The following is a 23,010-nucleotide window of genomic DNA, read 5'->3' as shown; positions in this document are numbered from 1 at the left end:
GAAACCGTGGCAAAAATAAATACCATTAGAGTTTTTTTGTCAAAATACCAATAGAGACTACTACAAATTCATTTATTAGTGTCACTATAAAAACCGTCAAGAAATGGGTATTACTGTCGGATATTAAGCAAAATCCGACAGAAAATGGATGCAATGGCGGATATAATAAGCGACAGAATTGTCGGCGTTAGGAAATAAATTTTCTGATAGAAAATACTCTAAAACCGACAGAAATTGTGTCGGATATAACCAACAGATAATTCTCTGTCTGATAAAACCGACAAAAAATACTAAAACCGACAGAACTTGTGTCGGATATAACCGACAGAGAATTTATTAATAATGAATAAATAAAAGCATTCTTGTCGGATAAAACCGACAAAAAATATATTAATAATAAAAAAAAATATACACAACTTTCTAAATTATTTCTTTCTCTTTCAAGTTGAGCCAGAGAGCGAGAGGAGATAGACAGTTGCTTCCTTCCCGCACAACGTGGTTATCAACTTACTTTTGCAATTCATCCTTCCTCTTCCGTATTCTCACCCACCTTTCCCCTTCCAATTCATTCTTCCACATTCTGTAAATATCCACCCACGCACACAGAAATAAGAGAGAAAACAGAGAAGCAGTGGCCACCAACAGAGCCTCTTGCTTTTCTTCACTCTCTTCTGCAATTTTGGGACGAAATTGCTCAAAGGATGATAGAACAACCCTTAAATCAAGCAATGTATCACATCGATGACCAAATTTTCTACCTATTCCTAAACAATCCAACTTCAAAGTTACGGGTTTGGGATCAAATACGCAACTTCTGTTTACCAATGATACGAAACAAACCAAACAATGTGCAGCCAAAGAAAATTAAATTACTTTTTTTAGACCAGGACAAACATCTTCACCTTTGAAAACAACAGAGACATCAACTTTCAGCTCGGAGCCCTCATTCGCCCAAACAAACACCAAATTCAGAATCTTCCCACTCTCCTGGTCCCTATGAATCTACACAATCAAACACCCCAAAATTCAAATCACTCATAAATTTTCAATCTTTATATATATATAAATTATAAATGGATGAAGAAAATGAGAAATTGCCTTGATGGGTATGACATTTTCGGATTCGAGCAAATCCGACGACCCGGACCTGGCTCGGATCTGAAGGGGAAACTGAATGCTTGATTCCGTATTAGTAACTATGTTTTACAATCGTTGTAAAAGTGTGACTAATAAGAAGTAGAAGATATATGAGAGAAGAAAAGATGCTTCATATTCGGAACGTGAATAAAATATAGATCTCTGCGAATGCAGATAATACTTACTTCCTCATATGAACTACCAAAGAAATTGGAAAAACCAAAGATTGTCTTTACATTCCAATTTTAAGGAACTTAATTCTGTCACTATAGTAGAGATGGATGAATGTTTTGTTTGACAAAACATTGTTCTTTATTAATCAATAATTGGATTATAGTAATCTAATTGATTGTCTCTATAGTAAAGATGATATGGTAGTGTTAACTGTTCAGAACATAATGATGCTTAAAACCCAAAAGGTTGCAAGGTAGTGACTAATCCCAACTAAGTTGTGATACCTCTAAAAACATAAATTACGAGTTGGTCATAGATGGATGCTTTGGATCGTTAGATCCAGATCCAATACCTTCTTGTTAAAATTGTATAGAGGCGAAATGTTCGAATCTTTATTCTTTTGGAAAGAAGAAAGAATCACAAAGTTGTTGAGGTTAATTCACTTAGATGTTAGTGGCACTTGTCCACAACATAATACTACTCATGTTGGATGACATTCACCGAAGATCACTCTCGGTTGGACTATAGTTTATTATGAATAAACACAAGTCCGAATACTTTGCAAAATGTTTCAAAGAATTCAAGAAATGTAAGTTGATGAGTAAGATGTCTAAAGTATTTACCTCCTTAGATTTGATCCAAGGAAAAGTAACACTTTAGATGAGTTTCCTTGAAAGATATCAAGGAAAATAGCATCATAAGATAATGAATTTCTCCATTAGGAGAAGAACGAACTCGAATAAGATTTAGTTCGTTATATGTTATCTATAACCCATATATAGGATATATACTTCTAAGACAATATGATTGTCAATTAGAAGATCTTCCAAAATTTTCATGACTCCATAAGATGTAGTTGAAAAGAAAGACAAATCTTAAGCATGTTAAGATTTGAGGTTGTGTGCTAATAAGCAATATTTGTTTGATAACAATCTTGTGGGATATCCTTAAATTAACTTTTGGATATCACTTCTATAAACCAACTAACAAATGTTGTTTTGTTGGGTAGTTCATTGTAATCCTACAATGTGATTTGCCTAAGAGCAAATGAACGAGAGATAGAACTCAAAGAATGGGTTCTTTGAGAGACAAGATAATAATCAACAAATATAACAACCTAGTTCCTATACCAAAAGCCCCAAGGTAGTCAAGAAGGATTTATAAACCGTCTCAGTTGAATGGTTTGAACTTTATGACTATGTCATAGAGTTGCACCTCTTAATTTGAAAGAAATAAGAATGAAAATCCTTATGACTACATTGAGTGTATATACGATATATACTCAAGGAAATGGTAAAGTACCATTTGACCCGAAATAATGAAACCTTCATAAGCTAATTGGTAGCTTAAGGTAACTACAATCAAAAGAATGGTTGACTTTGAAGAAACCATCTTTGACGTAGTCTTGGTTTCAATTAATTCGAAGATTGCTAGCTACAACTAAATGGTGATTCAATGTTTGAACATAATATGGGTTTCCGAAACCATTATTAAGATAGTCTTAATAATATATGTCTGAAACTATGAATCACAAGACATGTAAGTTGTAGAGATCCATCCATCATGAATCTTAGCAAGCTAGTGGGAGCTATAAGCATCTTATGAGAAAAGGATCAAATCGTTTGATTTCTCATAAAGATGTAAATGAATCTTTTGTTTACTAGGTTTACAAAAGATTAGTGGGAGTTAATCATGTTCCTAAAATTTAAATATATATGATATATTAATTTTGGAAATGAAAAGAATACTTCTTCGTTAAAGTTATGACTTTAAACATTCTATAACGATAGAATGTATATGGGAGTTAATCATGTTCCTAAAATTTAATATATATGATATATTAATTTTGGAAATGAAAAGAATTCTTCTTTGTTAAAGTTATGACTTTAAAACATTATATGAAGATAGAATGTATATGGGAGATATAGTCTATATACATGGGATGGAAATCTATAATGATATATTTCATGATATAATTGGATTATATCAATCCCTAATAATAGACAATAGATGCTAGGAAGTTTCTCATATGATGATAAACTTCAATTAGAAGGACAACTCTAGTGAGACTAAGAAGTTGCTCTTCTCAAAGAGAACGTACTCTTTGACTCCCAAAGAAATAATGCGTAAATAGAATCCTTTATGCATACGCATAAAGGTGATTTATGTATTTCATATTGTATGAAAAACATTGATATGAGTTGTACCTAGAACAGTACAAGACGATATCAGTGCAAGCCCAGGATCAGAACCATGGCAACTGTCAAGTAAGTCCTTAAGTATTTAAGAAATACTAAAGGATAGATTCCTCAAAGAATGAGGAAGAATTAGAGTAACGTAATGGAAGTGTAAATGTATTAGATTATGAATCTAATTCATCATTGGATGTTTCTTCATTATGAATGAAGAGATAAACAGATATCTCTTTATTATGACTAAAATGATATTTGGATGGAAACATTAAAGTAATGACTTTAGTGTGTTCCATTATGAATGCAAAATATATTGCCATATAGAAGCTTACAACAATGTTGTTTGGATGGGAAAGTTCATTTATGAACTCTCTATTCGGTTCCAACCAAAAAGTGTATCTAGTGTACTGACATTATGACACTAATGGGGTGATAGCTCAAGCCAGGGAATCAAGGTCTCATCAAGATCCGAACTCATATGAGAGACTGAACCACATGATTGAGAATCATGTATAATGGTGACGTCGTTATTCTCAAGGTTGCTTCTATGGATAACATATAGATATCCATTGTCTAGGCCTACTACTCAGCCATTTATGAAATGACTACAAAAAGAGGTATCATCACTGATGACCAAGCTGATTGGCTCTAGTGCAAGTGGGAGATTGTTGGAAATGTGCCCTAAAACCAATCATATGATGATACTTTACGGACATTTCACAAAGTTAAACAAATGTAGTTTAAATATAAAGGGCAAAGATTATTGTTTGAGCCGTCTCATATAAATGTTATATGCTTAAACGATAAGTCCAAGGAATATGTGATTGGGAGAATGCAATCTAAAGAAGTTAGATTCATGAGACCATTCTTTCGTAGACACATCTTAAACGTTCCTGATCATAGGATTGCCAATTGGGCATTGACAGTCCGTTAAGATCAGTACGTGCTGTGTCTTCTCTCAGGGAGAGTGACTAGTCTCGAGTCATTGGTGTGTGTGACATTAAGACAAGTACGTAGGTGCTCAATAGAGAATGAGTTCACTGAACACGATCAACGAAGAGTTCTCATATTCATGTCACATAAGAACTCATGGTTGGGATAATGCAGAGTAGTCATTTGACCAGAGGCATCACAGTTGTCTTGTGGTTAAGTCCTTGATCTTTGATTATGTCAAAGTCACCCCATCCGCAGGTGTCCACGGCATCGTTGGGGTTAAGCCACTTAGCCATGGAGGCAATTGAATGCGCAACAAGGGATCTCTAACCTTCAAACCGTTTGAGGGAGAATACTCTATGATATGATCGAAAATCTCTGATCAGAGTATGAATGAGATTTAGGAAGGTGTTCCAAATCATATTCAAGGTAATCATATAAGCACACGAATCACATTGGATAGTAGACATGAATAAACTATCAAACCAAACAATGTGGTCAAGAGTATTGTATTAGAGAAAGACCGTATTGCATTTGTAATCCTAAACTGAATAGGTTCTCCACCTCTTCTGATTAGCTTGGGTAACCATGATATGCTGCTAGGTGTCACTCATGGTTTGTGGAAGCCCTAAACGTGTATAATCACTAAAGGTAGAATTGAAAGTAAGTTTCAATTCACAATCGATTTGAAATGGTTTTAATCGCCCACTGCCTCGCTAAAATGAACCTAATGGATCGTACATCGTGTAAGGTGGAGATTGAAGAAACAATGGAGATGAGTAAGAATAATTAAATGGTTTAATTATTTAATAATTTATGGCAAGGATTAATTAATATGTTAATTAATCAAACGAATAAAGTTCGTTAAAAGACCAAGGGTTAGTTTTGGGCCTCAAGGCCCAATGGACTTCGAACGTCAAGCCCATTGACTTAAGTTGTATGACAACTTAATTCACAAAGGCCCAAAAGCCCAATAAAACCCTTATGGCCGGCCATGTTAGAGAGAATGGCTTTTTGGTTCTTTAGGTCACTTATTTGAAGGGATTATATAAAGGACTTTATAGCCTAAATTCATTAAGGGTTTCTTTTGGAGAAAATTGGAGAGAACATGTCTCTCCCTTTCTCTCTAAAGAGGCCGGCCCCCTTGGAGGGATTAGCTAGCAATACTACTCCTCCAAGGTCACTCATTTCTTCTCCAATCTAACCTTGATGAAGATACTTAGAGGTTCTCTATTTTGGGAACTTGGAGAAATCTATTCTTCCATCCAAATCCATAGATTTAAGAAGCAAGGAATGAAGACCCTCTCTTTGGGTGATTAGCCTTTGCTTATGCAAAGAGGAATCTACAAAGGTATAAATTTCTCAACTCACTTTGATTTGAGTTTCATGGTTAATGTTTTGTTTTTAAGTGCATGCAAGTATGATTCCACCTTTTAATTGTTAATAGCATGCTATAGATGTTGCTTAAATAAACATGTTTATACAAATATTTCCTTCAAAAGCTTCACCCACAAAAGCTTCACCTACAAAGCTTCAACACAAAAGCTTCACACTATCTTGATCAAGATAGTGTGAAGCAAAATCAATTCATGGTATCCAACAAAGCTTCAACCTCAAAGCTTCACCTACAAAGCTTCAACACCAAAGCTTCACCTACAAAGCTTAATATATATATATATATATATTTTTTTTTTTCAGAAATTCAAAAATTCAAAAATTCGAAAAAATAAATAAATTGCCTAGGCCTCCTCTTCTATGGGCCTAACAACTTTCATAACAAAGATATATGAAGGAGAAGTTTTGGGCTACCACTTAGAAAGGAAATGCCTCATTCGTTAACTCCCTCGACCGGAGACTTAGGGGACTCCTACCATATGCTATTGCACTTTGATACTTGAAAGTCTCACGACCACTCAATGACTTGGATTTTTCAAGTCTCCAACCGAGAAGTTTTCCTCACTCGGGAAATTAAGGGAGCACTACCTCAACATACATGCTTCATTCACAAAGCTTCAACATACAAGCTTCAACAAAAGAAAAAAAATTCAAAGAACTTAGTGAAGAAGGCCTTGGTGTATTTAACATAATACGTTGAAATGAAGCAAAGCTTGTTTATTAATATCTCCGATAAGTTAAAAATATGTACATATACATGAATCAAAATAAACAAACAAGAGGGAGCCTTCACAAATGTTGCTCAGGAGAAGTCTCAGCAGTCGGCAGAGCCCCAGAAAGAGGAGGCACCAGAGGGTGATTATTCGGAGCCTCAGTACTGGGCAGAACCCCAAAAGGAGGAGGCACCGAAGGTTGATCATTTGGAGCTTCATTACGCGGTATAGCCCCAGAAGACGAAGGCAATAAATGCCTTTGGAACAAACCCACAAACCTCTGATGATCAAGTAAAATCTGACCATCAGATTCATGTAGATGGTCGAGCTTCCTCTTCATGTTTGTAGCATAGTCATGTGCGAGCCTGTGCAACTGTTTATTCTCATGCTTGAGCCCTCTGATCTCCTGTTTGAGACTTATCACTTCAGCCGCCAATGATTCAACTTGGCGGGTTCGAGCAAATAGGCGTTGGGCCATATTAGACACAGAACCTGCACACTGAACACTGAGAGTCAGAGAATCCTTAACAGCCAACTCATCAGACCGTTTGGAAAGTAATCTGTTATCTTTGGGAGTGAGAAGGTTCTTGGCCACCACTGCAACGGTCATATCATTCTTCATCACAGAGTCCCCAACGGTAAAATGACTAGTAAGGGATAAGACGGATGGGCTCCATATGTTGTCTTAAGAAGGCATGACTGCCTCTTCACCAAAGTTTAAGTCAAAACAACGATCGGATGGGCCAGACATTCTCAGAAATGATGAAGGAGAAAAGAGGTGCAATAAATCTCTGAAGTACAAAAATAAGCGGAAAATTCTTGCAAACAATAACTCTCTGAACGTACTTCTTGCATACAATTGGTGCCCCTATAAAAGAAAGGGCAACATGGCCGTTGGTTCAAAAATAGAAGAGGAACCACTCTCTGGATTTAGAGAAGCAGATTTTCCTTAGTAAAATATGTCAACAATCCCCACACGCAACATCAGCTCCTCGGGTACCACAGATAACTTTGCCAAAGATCTCTGACAAAGTTTAGACACATAAATTTTACCCTACTATTACCCACAAAGGTAAAGGAACAACACCATTGCTTGATAACTCAAAAGTCCTTGTGTGTGTCAACCTCCGTGCTCCGTAGTAAGGCAGACTGGCAAAAATGCCTAACCTTTACTCACATTCGAGAAAACACTCCCAACAAGATTGCTTGCTCAAATATCGAAGAGGCACCGCTCTCCGAATCTTGAGAGCCAAACTCCCAACAGGATTACTTGCTCAAAAATCGAAGAGGCACCACTCTTCAAATCTCGAGAGCCAGACTCCCAACATGATTACTTGCTCAAAAATCAAAGAGGCACCGCTTTCCGAATCTCGATAGCCAGACTCCCAACAGGATTGCTTTCTCAAAAATCGAAGAGGCACCGTTTTTGAATCTCGAGAGTCAGATCCCCAACAGGATTGCTTGTTCGAAAACCGAAGAGGTACCGCTCTCTGAACTTTGAGAGCCAGATTTCCTTGGATAAAGCTTGTTTGCAATCTTCACACGCAACATCAGCTTTCTAGATACCACAGACCATTTTTTCAAAATGCTCTGACAAAGTTAAAACATGTGAATCTTGCAACTCCCACTACATTGCTATGACCGAGAAGGGTAAAAGAACAACATTACCACTCGCTTTTGGGACAATTCTTATATATGTCGACCTTCATCCTCCACAGCCAGGCAGACCTGCAAATAAAAAACAAATGCTCAACTTTTCTTCACATCCGAGATGGCACTCTCAGCAGAGTCTCTCAAAATACTCACCTTCTTTTCCCCCCGATAATACCTCTGCAAATAAGCCACACCAGAGCAAGAGTATCTCATATCATCAAGGTTAAAAGCAAGAGTATCCCATATCATGCTTTTTCCCTGTGTTTTCCTTTGGCCTTGTTCTTACCTGCAAGACAAGAAGAAAGAGAGCAATCAGTCAGCACTTGGAATCAAGCTTCCAGTCAGGAACTGACTGCCTGGAACCCCTTGCCTGATTACTTACCTGGCCATTGGTCTCGAGTACTCATCTTCAACATCTTATGCTTCCAGAGAAGATACCACATCTGCCTGAGGAACAGATAAGGCAAGTGAGAAGGATACAAGGAAGCATGTGAAGACAAGCGTAACAGAACACGTGTCGATAGATCCACTACTTTGTCAACAACAAAAGTATCCCATATCATCAGGGTCGAACGTACTCTAGATTTGATGGACTTGTTTTGACCCTCAAATTCTTGAGTCGGCCTTATACTCTGGAGGAAACCAGAAAACCCTCCAGCCCAGTTCAAGCATAAGCATGTGGAAAGTTACTTCTTCAAAAGCAAAAGTATCTCATATCATCTCTTCTCCTTTTTCTTCTCTTTATCCTTCTTGCTGCTTGCAAGATAGGGAGAATGAGAACAATCAGCCAGAACTTAAAATTAAACTTTTGATCTAGGACTGATTGCTTGGAACTCTGATTGCTTACCCTGTCTGTCACCTCTTTCGAAAAATCTCCTAGTTCGGCGACTTAGAGGACTCCTACTACATGGTTTGTATCGCGCTTGACCAAGCCTGAAACTACAAGTAAGCTTCAAGTCAAATTGATACATTACCTTGTGCATCTCCACCGGTTAAAGATACCACCCCTGGATGGAGGAAAAGTACTTCCAGAGAAGATGCCACATCTACCTATGAGACAGATAAGGCAAGTGAAGACGATACCACACTTCGGTACTTAGAAGTTTTGTGATTACTCAGTGGCTTGGATCTTGCAAGTCCCCAACCGAGGAGCTTCCCTCACTCGAGAACTTAGGGGATCACTATTTGTACCATACTTGACCAATCCCGAAACTACTGAGCACCGGTCAACGTTATACCGTCAAGGACCCAGAAGAGTTTCCTTCCAACCAGGAGGCCAATCATAGCGCGACACGTGTCGACATCAGAAGCTAATCATAGCGCGACACGTGTCAACATCAGAAGCCAATCACAACACGACACGTGTCAATGTCAAAACAAAGCTAGAAACTCTCTTCTATAAAAGGAGATCATTCTCCCACAATATTTCCTAATGTCATTTGCACTAAATCATTCACTAGTACTCACTAAAGGAGAGCTTGAACCTATATACTTGTGTAAACCCTTCACAATTAATGAGAACTCCTCTACTCCGTGGACGTAGCCAATCTGGGTGAACCACGTACATCTTGTGTTTGCTTCCATGTTCCTATCCATTTACATACTTATCCACACTAGTGACCGGAGCAATCTAGCGAAGGTCACAAACTTAACACTTTCTGTTGTACCAAAGTTCCCGCTGATTTTGTGCATCAACAATGTTGATGTTGAGCTCACAAATGTTGATGTTAAGCTCACAAATTTTATGATCCCAAGACTAATGCTTTGCTAGTGGGGTATTTGAATGGCCTTCGCTTCATTTGATAGGGGATTATAAATTTTGACTCTTTTAATCAGTGGGAGCAATAGTTTGCCTATGTAATTTTGTCTCTATTAATTAGTAGGAGTAATAGATTACCTTTTATATATTGAAAATTGAAGTGTTACTGGCTGATATTTTAATAGTGAATTTCGGTTAAGTTTTGTTCATAAATTTTTTATAAGAGATACTAACTTTGTAATAGTATATTGTATTGTACTTGTGCTCTTATCCTTATATCAAATTTTGAATTGACAAAGAAGTTGGATTCCTTACCAACTTGTGAGCTACTTTGTTTTAAAAGATTAGTGTAATTGAACAATATCTTTGATGTCGTAATGTTGTCGGCAACATGTATTATTAATTTGAGTGTGCATGTTGTCGGCAACAATATCTTTGATACAGTAGAATTCTCATAAATATTTCTATATTTTTGCATAGACCTAGCATATTTTTTACACGTTCTTTTAAATCAACTTAAAATGTCATGAAAATAACGGGTTTCGGGTTAAAGTTGCTAATTAATTGAGTCGTTATCAGATCACACGTTAAGTAATAGGTGCTTAACAAGTTTACCTACGGGTAATTACCCGTTTCAACCCGATAAAAAAAAGTTAGTTTGATAATTTTAAAATACTAAAAAAACTTTACTACAATAATCATACTATTTAATCTCGCAGATTAAAAAAATTCCAAAACACATTAAAAATACCAAAGCACATCGTCGTTTAGATTTTTAAAGGGGAACTTTAACGAAAAACCATATTTTTACACTAAAAAGTCAATCTTGGTACTATTCATTTTACCCTTTATTTTGTCCTTATCGTTAAAATTCAAAGTTTTCAAGCCATTTTCATTACTTTTCCTTTTTTAAAACACTACAAACCCTCATGAATAGTGTTTTAGCAGGAGTTAAAAATATATAGATGCTTGTGATTGCATCCTCTACGCATAGACGATGGTTAAATCGTCGTTTGGATTTTTAAACCTTTTAAACCCCCATAACAGTTTTTATTGTTTGATTGTAAAATTAATAAAAATTAATGTAGAAGTGTGAAAAATGTAATATATATTTACGAACACACACAATCACTTGCGATAACAAGCTTTACAACTTTCGGTGAAGAGGCCAATTTCGAAATTCAACACCATAATCTATTGATATGTGCTGCATAAATTCAAAAAGTAAGGAACAATATTACCAGTGGCGGATCTAGGACATAATATTAGGGGGGTCAGTAAGAATAGCACGCACAGCGCGCAAATTTTTTTATACCAGAAATAGCATGCATATCGTCATTTCATCGAGTCTTGGTAGGCCTGAAGTCATTTGAAAATGCATACTACAGACATGTTAATGTATGTAAGGGGCATCACTCAAGGTATTCATGGACATTCATCGGGTTTTGGTAGGCCTGAAGTCAGTTGGAGGGAAAGTATGAAGCCAACTTTAATCTTCAAAAGGGCAACACTCAAGGTATCCATGGACATTCACCGAAGTTCGGAGGGTCAGCACATAAGGTATCTATGGACTTTCATCAAAGTTCGGATGGTCAGCTGACCCCCATTTCCCCTTAATGGATCCGCCAATGAATATTACATTGGTAGGAAAAACTACTTGCGCGACAAAGCATATCCCGTCACGCAATGACACCTTGCGCAACGATGAACAAATCTTCGTTGTGCAACGGAGAGCTTCATCGCGCAAAAAAGCACATCATTGTGCAAATCCAATAAGAAAAACGTATTTTTTTTTTTTTTTGCTGAAAAATAAACGCGCGACGAAGCTTTTCCTGCTAAAGCTTTGTGTGACAAAGTCTTCGTCGTGCAAAGCTTGTTCAATTTCTAAGGCAGAACATTCAACGCTTTGGAAACCGAGGAACACTTGTGCAACAAAGGTTTCGTCGTGCAAGTTACAGTCAGTTTTCAGTCAAAGCATTCAGTGCATGTGAAACAACAGAAATCTGCATTGTATTTTATGAGGGTCTTTGCGCGACAAAGACTTTGTCGCGCAAAGGCCCTAGCCTTCCTATAAATATGCGCTTCTACTCTCCTTACTCTCCACAATTATGTCCTCCTTATTCTTCACAAGTCTGTTTGTGCTGAGATGGAGGATAAAAACAAGGATCACAGTGTGATCGACGCCAACCCCGAATGATTTGAGGCAGCATTTTCAGTTCGCACATGCGATTGTTGTAGCCATGGGGAACAATTGTCCTACTGCTGAGTGGCGTTCTTGGAAAGATGTGCTCGAGAATGCGAAGAATGCGGTGATGGATAAATTATTAGTAAGTATACTATTGATGGATCAATAATTAATTTTGTGAATTTTATTTTTATATGTTAGAATTAATTATTTGCATATATGTGTAACATTGTAAGTATACTCTTGATGATGATACGGACAAACAGTTGATGAAGTTGATGGAGGATGCATTGGAGGGAGGTTAGAATAGGTAGAGTTATGAAGTCTAGCGGAATGGAGGACCATCAAAATAGTAGTTTTAAATTTATGTTTTGTATGACAATATTTAAATTTAAGGTCTTTTTATAAGTTATGTATTTGAACTTAATTATGTTTTAATTCATGTTTGGTTGTAATAATAATTAATTGAATTGAATGTAAATTTCTTCCTTTAATTCTCCATTTAAAAAGGCAGTTTTAACGTCCATTTGATGCATAACAAGGTCATACAAAGAAGCTAATGCAAACATAATTCGAATAGATGTAATTCTAGTGATAGACATTCTCTCTTTGCCTAAAACCTTTAGCTACTAACCTAACTTTAAACTTGTCAATTGTACCATCGGATTTTAGCTTTTTCTTCAGTACCTATGTCACACCCCGCCCCCGAAATATTCATTAACGGGAATAATTATCGATGATAGGGCCAACTAAACTCTTGTTTAGTTAACTATTATTACTTACGATTCTCTACTTCGATTTTCTTTCTTTCTCACACATTGATTTATGACCAACATTTAACCACCAAAACATAAGGTTAAATCTCAACATTTTCACCAAATTCCTTACTTAGCTCAATTCCTCAAACAAGGATTTTGTCTTGATTATTTAAGGCTGCATCTAACATTGTTATACAGCCAACGTACCCTTGATCGGGATCAAACCTTTCGTAGTTCACATTTCCTTCCTTCCTTTCTTTATCAATTTCCAAACATATTCTAGTAACCACCATATTCACCATTAACTTTCACAATCAAATCACATCAAATGGTTACCAATTATGGATTCAAAATATGGAAATTTTCATGAAAAAGACAATGGCGGCCCACTGGTCACGCGCCGCCGCAGGTGGCGGTCGGCCGCCCCGAATTGCCGGAAAATATCAACTATTTCCACAAATTACCAAATTTTACAGGCAAGTAGATCTTAGTGAGGGGAATAACTTTCACACCTGTGGCCAAGTTCAATTTGGTCGGGAAACACCTCAAATTGGCCACGAGCCACTGGAAACCCTTGATTTTGAGTGTTCTTGATTCGCCTCTAAAACCACTCTGATGCCCCAACCAATGCACGGGCTTTGTCACTGAGGTTGAGGGGAGACTATGGGTGGTGGTGATGGGCAGAGTTAGCTTCAGATCATGGTGAATCAAAGCCAAACCCGTGTGCCCCTCCGTACGGTTTCCTTTCAAAATCCATCAAATTTTATTAAATTTTTGAATGAAAATAGGAGAGGGATCGAATGGCCTCAAGGTAAGGGTCATTTTGACACCAACATAGTTGTCAATGGTGGTCGGAGTTGGGAGATGGAACCGGGTCGGGTCACGGGTACTCAAAAGGGATCTGATTCCCTTCCTTTTCTTTTCTCCCTTCCCCTCCTTTCTCTTCTTTCTGATTGGCCCTCCCCATCTCCTTTCCCTCTTTTCTCTCCTTTCTCTCCTCCCCTTTTCATCTCAGCCGTCCACATAGCCCCACAAGATTGCTCCAAAAATTGGAGCCTTCTAGATTAAAGATTAAATTTACAAAAATATCCCTAAATTCAAACGTTAATAACTCTTTCGTTAGAATTCCGTTTCACGAATGGTTTGCGTCCACGCGTTCATATGATCGAGCTCTATTTAAAAATATAAATTTTGACCTCGAATGGTCTACAAATTTTAATTAATTAATTTCCAAACTTCAAACTTTGTAACCAGTTTAATTTAAAACTAAAATAAAACAAATTAATATAATTTCTTCAAAAATAACATAAAATCTCAATAATACTAATACATAGATTATAATAATTTCTGGAAACAAAACTTTACAATTTTCCCAATTTTATTTTCGTAACCGTAAATCGATATATTTTCGATTTTCTTCACATATTCATAATTATGAATATATAATTCATATGTTTAAATTTTCAGGGTATTACATTCACCCTCCATTAAAATAAATCTCGTCCTCAAGATTTCAACCATCGAATAACGAAAAGGAATTAAAATTATTTCCACCATTCCTTTAATGGTGAATGATATCATAATCTTAGTCTACGATTTTATTTAGGCTCCAAAATAAGCATCCAATGAATAATAATTGTGATTCTCACCCACACTCTCAGATTTCCAGCCACATTCATTGGCAAAATAAATATTCCATACACATTGGCAAAAATAATATCAACCTTAAACCATAATTCTCGTTGACTAAATAAATACCAAAACATCAAACCACATCAACAATTGGCTAGATATATACTAGCATAATAACCACGATTATCATAAATTCCAGCCATAACCATCTTCGATCAATTAAATATCATAATTTCAAGCCATAATCATTAGTGGCTAAGTAAATATCAAAATTTCAACCAACCATTAAAATTTCCAATCACACTCACTAGGTAATGGGAAGGAGTTTAAAACCAAATATGCAATACCATTAACATTGAACGAAATCAATCTCATTCTATGATTTCATTTCATATCCACCATTAAACTAAATTACCCATAGTAAATTTAAAACCTTATCTTTTTCTTTCTTTCTATTGGTTCTCTTTGAAATTGCTTCGAAGTGTAGAATAAATTTGTGAGCCACACTTCCAGAGCACTATTCACATTTCATCAATCAAGGAAGAGGAATTTATATATTGTACAACTTTATTGGCCAACAAAACTAATCCTTGTTAATCACATAGTCATGAAAATATGTGTTCTTCCTCAGGTTTGTTCGCAATATCAAATCTAACAATAATAACTCATGACTATGGTAACCAAACCAATCCAGTTTGTATTTACAAGCTTTCCTCAACAATTATTTCCATCATCCGTAAATACACAACTGGGAAGTCGTTTATATTAAATGAACTCAATGCTTCATTCCATAATTTTACTCATATCTGATAGGAGCATATTTATGCGACTTAGTTAGCTTGTTTCTTGGCATTTATGTTGTTAGTTCGTAGTTATTTTAGTATTTTAAGCTATTTTCGTGTGTTTGTAGGTCCAAAGGGTTAATGTGGCAAAGAAGTGCATTTTGGAGCATTTTTGGGCATGGAATGGATAGCATATGCTTGGAGCAAAAGGAATGGACGAAATTTGAAGTTTATGCATCATCCTCTCCCTATAAATAACCATTTTAGCACACTCATTTCACCCAACACATCCATTCACCTACCACTACATCTACTCATTTCACCCAACATATTCACCTACCACTACATCCACTCATTACAACCACTCATTACAACCACCCAACACATTCACCTACCACTACATCCACTCATTACAACTCACCTACCACTACATCCACTCATTACAACCACCCAACACATTCACCTACCATTACATCCACTCATTACAACTCCATACACTCCTCTCCCTAGCCTATAAATACATCCACCATCCACCATAACTAGGGATCCATAGAAAAAGACTTTACATTCATCCATATATTCCCACATCCCACAAACACATACAATTCCATTCCCTTGCCGTGGCACTCATCCAACCAAAAATAGAACACAATCCACTCATCCACCCTTCACCATAACTCACCTATATCCATCCACCACCATAATTTACCACTTATCCATCAAACCACACCTTGTGCCGCAACAAAGAGAAGAATGAGGACCCTTGGACGTGCTTGCCATTCAAGTTTGATTGTTGGAGCGTTTTTAGGTGTTTTCATTCTTTTGTTTTCAATGTCTAAATTTGTTTATCTTTGCTTTGTGAGTATGAGGAACTAAACCCCCCTTAGCTAGGGGGAATTCGAAACCATGTTCATGCTTGCAATATGATTTGATTACCTTCAGTTGTGATTTCATAAGTTGTGAATTCAATTTGTTTAACTGCTTGATTGATAACTTATTCGTGTATGTTTATTAAAAGTGCACACTTAGTTTGCATGCATGAATATGATGCTAGAGTATAAGGGAGTTTCACCTAATAGTTACAAACTTATATTCACAAGTAGTGGAGGTCGCTTATAAACGATCGCGTTAAATAAATTCTTAGCAGGAGTTTCATGCTCATCATAGTAACGAATGCCTCGTCAATACTTATAGTTTTCATAATGCTTAATGATCTTTGATTGTATCTTTATTGTGATGTTCACGTAAAGAACTTTTGAAGAATGCTTGAATTGTTGTATGCGCTTTCCCATCCAATTCAATAACTTAAGGAGAACTTGAAGGTTAATTTAAGTGGACTTAATTAACTTGGGGTGTTGAGTTTCATGATTGATCAAAAGAACAACTGAAAATTGGTTTATGTGCAAGTATGTCATGTGTGGAGAAGAACCTCCTAGCTAGCCTTCCATCCATTCAATTTACTCAAATTCGTGCAGATTTCATTAGTTCTCTAATTTACTTGTTTTGTTTTCAAATTCTTCAAAACCAAAACCCCCTTTACTTTAAAGTGTTTTATTAGTTAAAATCTGTTTTGATTTGTGTTTTTAGGTGTCCCAAAAGTGTGTTAGAGTCCAAATCTGCCCAGTTTGTGTTTTTAGGCAGATTTGAGCGTTTTTAGCTTGTTTTGAGTCCTTTGAGTTTGTTTTAAGTTCTTCGAGTCTAGTTTAGTGTTTTTAACTTTTTTTTATATGTTTTTAAGTTAGTTTAGAGGTTTTAGCAAGCCCTCCTAATCCCCGGTTTAGAACGATCCCTACTTGCATTTATACTACAATTTGACAACAAGAGGGTTTAATTTGTGTGTTAAGTTAATTTTCACATCAATATCCACCAATAATAAATGAAGAAAACTTCATGGTCTTTCCACCATTTCAAATTATAATAACCAAAACATAACCTCAGTTTATGATTTCATTCTCATTCGATGAATCTTCATACGAAATCCCAATCACACTAATTGGAAATTTAAATCATAATTATTGGTAATACCACTTACCATTTCTTTTGGCAACACCAATATCAGAGATTCTGGTCATAAACAATATTGGCAAAATCAAATGTCAAATTTTAAGCCATGACTATCGTGGCTAACAAAATATCAGAATTTCACGCCATAATTCGTTAATGGCAAACCAAACCAATCAAATTTGTAATTTATAAACTTTCCCCATCAATTCTCCTCATCAAACATAAAAACTCAACTGGAAAACGTTTATATTAAACGAACTCAGGATCTCATTCCATATTTTCATTCATGTCCACCAATAATAAATGAAAAAATCTTTATGATCACTGTCAAAACAATGTTTCCACCACCATTTTTTTTTTCAATCAGCTACTAGTAGATTGGAAAATATTGTAATATACCTAGCCAATACACATCACATATTCTTATTACTTCAATAATTCATTCTCACAACCCACACATGGAGCTTTTCTCCCGAAAACACTGGGTCTTTATGCCCATTCAATCACTTTTCCACATTCCATTGGTCATTTGGCCCAAATCCACATCCACGGGCTTTTTTTTTTGCCCAAATCAATATCCACGGGTTTTTTTGCCCAAATCAACATCCTCGGGCCTTTTTGCCCACATCACACATCTTCGGGTCTTTTGCCCATATCACACATCCTCGGGTCTTTGTGCCCATATTACTCATCCTCCCATTCCACGGGCTATCACACCCAAATCGACATCAACGGGCCTTTTTCACCCAATTCAACATACACGACATTTTCTACCCAATTCAATATTTCTCACTGGCACTAGTATAATACAACTCTTCCATCTACATGTCACAATTCCATTATCATCTTAACATTCAAATATTTTCATAACTCATAACATAATATCAATCCCATTTAAGATTTATCCGAGGCTTGAGTCAAATGCTCATATCCAAATAAATTCCTTCACATTCAAATAAACCAAGTTCACTTCATTTCATGATGATTATGTATATTCCACATAACTTACTCATTATTCAAAGAACTTAGAGAATAATGCAATATCAATGCAAATAATAATTCCTACTATCGGAATTTTCATAATCACCATGGAAATTGCACCACTAACACAATGCAAATCATATACATATCTCACATATATATGGTTTCCTGTAGAATACCTAGGTTTTTACAGTGTTCATTGAAGGCATTAGACTCATTGATGACGCGATATTATACTATATATTTTACCCTAATCTTAGTTATAATTTATTGGTTATTTTGGTAGATTTTGATACTTTGTTATATATTTTCAATGTAGAACATTCGATTTCCTCTGGAGCAAAAAGTATTCAAATAGATGAATTTTGAAGTGATTCCAATTGGAGGGGATATATCGTATGCAACTTTTGGAGAGAAGACTTTGGGCAAAGCTTAGAGATTTCAAGACTTTATTCTACAAGGTGTTTTCATTCTTTTTCTAGTTTAATATAATTCTTTTGATTTTAATTATGAATATGCTTAACTAATCCTTTTTGCTAGGGTGAGGCCACGAGCCTTAACAAGAATATGTAGTTTCTTTTCAATTTACTTATGATATTATGCATGCAAGTTTTGAATTATTAATCATTGTGCTTTAAACTATCTAATTGTCTTGATGATTGGCCACCATTAAGATATTTAAAAAAGTAATTTGATGCAATTTTGGCGGAGGGTTGTCCCTGGAATTGGTGATGGCTTCTTGTGGTTAATATGTGTAACCTCTTAGGATGGACGACACATTTTAAGGGTTATATGGTTTTTCAAAAGGTTTTCATAAAACTTAATGAATCTTGCACGTTCACATTCGATCTGGACACCATGGACGGGTTGCATGTTAGATATACGTTATATGTTGGAGGTTCCAAGTAGGGCATACTTTAGGAAAACCTAATCTTCAAATATGCATGTATAACTTATAAGTAATTGGAAGAACTACGTAGGATTGTCAATGTGACAGCGTAACCCTAGTGCTCAAATTTGTTTTCAAAACTATTTTCTTTTGTTTTATTTACGTAGCTAATTTTGTTTAATTGTTTTTAATTAAATTCGTTTTTAATATTTTAGGTCATTAAATCACCTTTTTCTAAACTTTGTTTTCAAATAATTAATTAAGATTTGATTTTAACATAAATTATTTGTTCAATCCTTGTGGAAAACGACCTTGCTTGAGCTGCTATACTATGACAACCTTGTACTATTGCAAGTATTTTTATCCTTACTTTTGCAGGTGGTAAAAATCCCTATCACTCATATTCAAAAATCATATCGCTACAAAACCTTTTAACCCTTTGATTAAACTGATTCTCCACTTCAATTAAGAAAAGTTTGAACATGTCAAGAGTTTCACTCTTGTTTTACATACAATAAACAACACAATAATTTGAATAATCATCTATAAAGGTGATGAAGTAACGTTTCCCATTTCTTGTGATTACTCCATCAAATTCACATATATCGGAGTAGATTAAATCAAGTAGTTCAGTTTCTCTAATCACGGATTGGTGTGGTGCTCTCGTGATTTTTGCTTGACTACACTACTCATTTGTTTAACTAGTTTCTTATTTACGGGACATGACCTAGCATGCCAAACATTAAAAGAACACAACATGTAAGCAGAAGCAACAATTTTATTCATAACATCAACATTCAGTTTGAACATTCCATCTGTAGCATACCCTTTTTCAATAAAGGCACCATTCTTTGTGAGATTATACATGTCAGTCCCAATTGTTGAGTGAACCCAGCTTTGTTGATCAGGTAACCGGAAACCAAATTCTTCCTAATCTCTGGAACATGCAGCACTTCCTTCAATATCACAGTCTTCCCTGAGATGAACTTAAGCTCGACTCCCCCGACTTCAGTAATATGAGTTGAGTGAGAGTCAACTAACAAAACCCTTCCATCTTCCGCCTCACTGTAGCACTTAAAAAGCCCGCGATCATAGCAGCAGATATGGCATGAAGCGCTAGTGTCCACCCACCACCCCTCAGACCTCTGACACCATAGCAATAAGTTGATCTTCTAAGAGATTGGCTTGAGGAGCAATTCTTCGTTTGTTGCGACAATTACGAGCTAGGTGTGATAGCAAGAATATATAATGGAGAGAGTAGAAAACATTCTTATACATGTGCTAATTTCTCTTCTACAGATAAATTGAATGTAATTGGTTTATTGTAATTCGGCTAATTGAATTTGTGATCCTAATGTCTTGTTGTTCTTGTGATTTTAGAATATAACTGACAAGACAAGCATCATAAAATTAGTCCAGCTTATATTGACCACCACAAAAATGACTTGAAAGCTTATAGAAACACACAGGTTAATTAAGTAATTCATATCCAAAATTAATCCAGCATCTCCAATGCTGTGAAATTTTTGGCGCCATTCTAAATTATTAGCTAATATAATTGGGACATCTAAGAACAGGATGACCTTTCTGTAGTGTTGTTTTTGAGAAAGTTGACAAACTGGCCAATGTAGTGGTCTTGGTGCAGCTTGTGATCTCCAAAAACAGTTGCAGCTTTCCTAGCATTGGATCTCAACGGCTCTCCTTCCTCTTCCACCATCGCATGCCGCAGTGTTTTGGCTATGTCATCTCTACTAAACGACCCATCTCCGAGTCGTTTCACTTCGACAGCCATACCCTTCTCCTCCAAAAGCCTTGCATTGAGAGGCTGATCAATAATGAATGGTAGCACAACAAGAACATGCCCAAATTGCAGAGTCTCAATTATTGATCCCCATCCAGAGTGAAACAAAGAACCCCCAACTGATGGGTGTGCCAAGATTTCCATTTGGGGCACCCATAAGAAGCAAACAAGCCCCTTATCTGATATACGGTCAACAAACCCGAGAGGCAGAGCATCAGCTTCACTGGTTGCCCAATTGGGTTTTCTGAGTGCCCAAAGAAAAGGGAGTTGTGATAGCTCCAGCCCATGAGCTATCTCAAAGACTTGCGCTTTACTCAACTTACACTCACTCCCAAACCCTACAAACACAACTGACCTGGTTTTTTGCTTATCGAGCCATTCAAAGATCCCATCGTCACTGGAAATCTCCCTTTCTACCCCTTTAGCAGGTATCTCAGGAGGAAGCAAACCTGTGGGAATCACAAGCTTCCTACAGTTGTTCTTGTACGCCTCCAAGTACTCTCCTTCAAACTCATCGCAGCTCCGAATGGCGTGAACTTGACAAGCTGATAGAATCTTGGCTTTTCTTTCGGCATCACTTATCCCGGACTCGTTCACTCCATAAAAGCCTGCGTGTATATGGACCGCCTCGCGCTCCCGGAACGCGACAGTTGACTGAGAAGTAAGCAAATCCGGTGGCGAAGTAAGGCTTTCCGGCGATGGCAGAACATCAGTTGTATTACAACCGTAGAGATTTTCAGCTGGACTATAAACGATCCTTGAAGCAGCAGAGAAAACAGAAAAATAGACAAGTGGAACGCCGTACTCTTTGCCAATATCTGCAACCCAATGAGCAACAAAGTCGGTTATGATCCAATCAGGCAATCGATCCCCAATGAACTGCTTGATGGGTGTTTGCAGGAGGTCGTATGCAATCTTCAAGTTGTCAGTGTTTTCAAAGGGGAGGTCCACGGTGGCCTCAGCTCCTTCCGGCAATAAGTCGGGATCCAACGGTGGAAATGGAATGGGGACTAACTGCACAAAGGGTTGTAAATCTGGTAAGATTTTGGGGAGTCTTTGGATGTTTTTTGGTGTGGAAATGAAGGAGACATGAACTTTCGCTTTTGCTAAAGCTATTGAAAGTTGGAAAAAAGGCATCATGTGGCCAAAGGCAGACCATGGCAGCATCACAACGCTAAGATGATCATCTTTTTCCATAATTGTATCGTATTCTTTCTGTGGGATGGAATTTGCAATGAGAGAATTAAAATGTAGTTCTGAACGAGATTGTCGGTTTATTGGACTAAATGACATGCTGTACCGCTGGCCACGTGTTCGCGTACGGTGTTCCGGCCATAACACGTGTTGAATTGCTTAGTAACGTCCCGTGTTGGTTTTGATCATCTTTTCATTTTAGATTTTAATTTATTTTTTAATTTTCAAAAATGCAAAAATTGAAATCTAGTTCGATTACTACTTTCAAATAAAAACTGAAAACTACTTTCTTGTTGTGAATATAATTCTAGCAATCTTGTAAATCATTTGTAGATTGTATATAGGATACTAGAAGATCTTTTTTGTATTACTTACAAGGTAAAAAATCGTTATTAATTTACTATAAATAAAGGCACAAGGTATATAGAATAACACACAGAATTTCTCAAGCGTGTTCTTCGTCTCTCATTTTCTGTCTATGCCGCACTGCACCATCTCTTTCTCTCAAATAAAACAAGTCACAACATTCCTTTATTTTTTTTAAATTTTCCTTTAGTTTTCACTTTTTAGTTTTTTAGTTTGTATTTTTTGAAACCTGAAAATTAAAAGTAATTATCAAATAAGATTTTAATTTTCAGTTTTCAAAACAATGAAAACTGGAAACGAAATACTTATCAAACGGCTTCTTAATAATTTCATTGTGTTATAATATATGTATTTAATTATTGACGTTATACTTTAAGTTGGAAAAATGCCGCCTCTATACTCTCATATTATTATATGTAATTAACACCAAGTGAGGATGTAATATAAACATTATGCATTAAG

At 36.3% G+C, this 23,010-nt stretch overlaps 2 protein-coding genes across 2 annotated transcripts; both read right to left on the bottom strand.

Annotated features, from left to right (window-relative positions):
• Positions 1–291: 291 nt before the first annotated feature.
• On the bottom strand, positions 292–13,201 carry LOC139197983 (uncharacterized). Its single transcript, XM_070826218.1, has 4 exons — positions 13,096–13,201; positions 1,099–1,196; positions 903–1,002; positions 292–671 (listed from the first exon to the last, which is right to left on the bottom strand). The coding sequence occupies exons 1-4, from the start codon at positions 13,199–13,201 to the stop codon at positions 508–510; spliced, it is 468 nt and encodes a 155-aa protein (XP_070682319.1). The 3' UTR covers positions 292–507.
• Positions 13,202–20,589: 7,388 nt separating this feature from the next.
• On the bottom strand, positions 20,590–22,250 carry LOC103409507 (soyasaponin III rhamnosyltransferase-like). The gene has a single exon (XM_008348330.4). It carries the CDS (start codon positions 22,183–22,185, stop codon positions 20,755–20,757), a length of 1,431 nt encoding a protein of 476 aa, XP_008346552.3. The 5' UTR covers positions 22,186–22,250; the 3' UTR covers positions 20,590–20,754.
• Positions 22,251–23,010: the final 760 nt, after the last annotated feature.

The sequence above is a fragment of the Malus domestica genome, chromosome 01 (assembly GCF_042453785.1).
Source record: "Malus domestica chromosome 01, GDT2T_hap1".
Taxonomy (NCBI): domain Eukaryota; kingdom Viridiplantae; phylum Streptophyta; class Magnoliopsida; order Rosales; family Rosaceae; genus Malus; species Malus domestica.
Note: the sequence above shows the minus strand (reverse complement) of the source record. Positions and strands in the feature narration are given on the sequence as shown.

What these genes read in the sequence shown, in the direction of transcription:
- LOC139197983 (XM_070826218.1), bottom strand. Translation starts at nt 13,201, where the DNA reads ATGGTGAATATGGTGGTTACTAGAATATGTTTGGAAATTGATAAAGAA. An exon ending in CGATCAAGGGTACGTTGGCT is followed by an intron (nt 1,197 to 13,095) that starts GTATAACAATGT and finishes TGTAAAACATAG; the next exon opens with TTACTAATACGGAATCAAGC. An exon ending in AAAATGTCATACCCATCAAG is followed by an intron (nt 1,003 to 1,098) that starts GCAATTTCTCAT and finishes TTGATTGTGTAG; the next exon opens with ATTCATAGGGACCAGGAGAG.
- LOC103409507 (XM_008348330.4), bottom strand. Translation starts at nt 22,185, where the DNA reads ATGGAAAAAGATGATCATCTTAGCGTTGTGATGCTGCCATGGTCTGCC.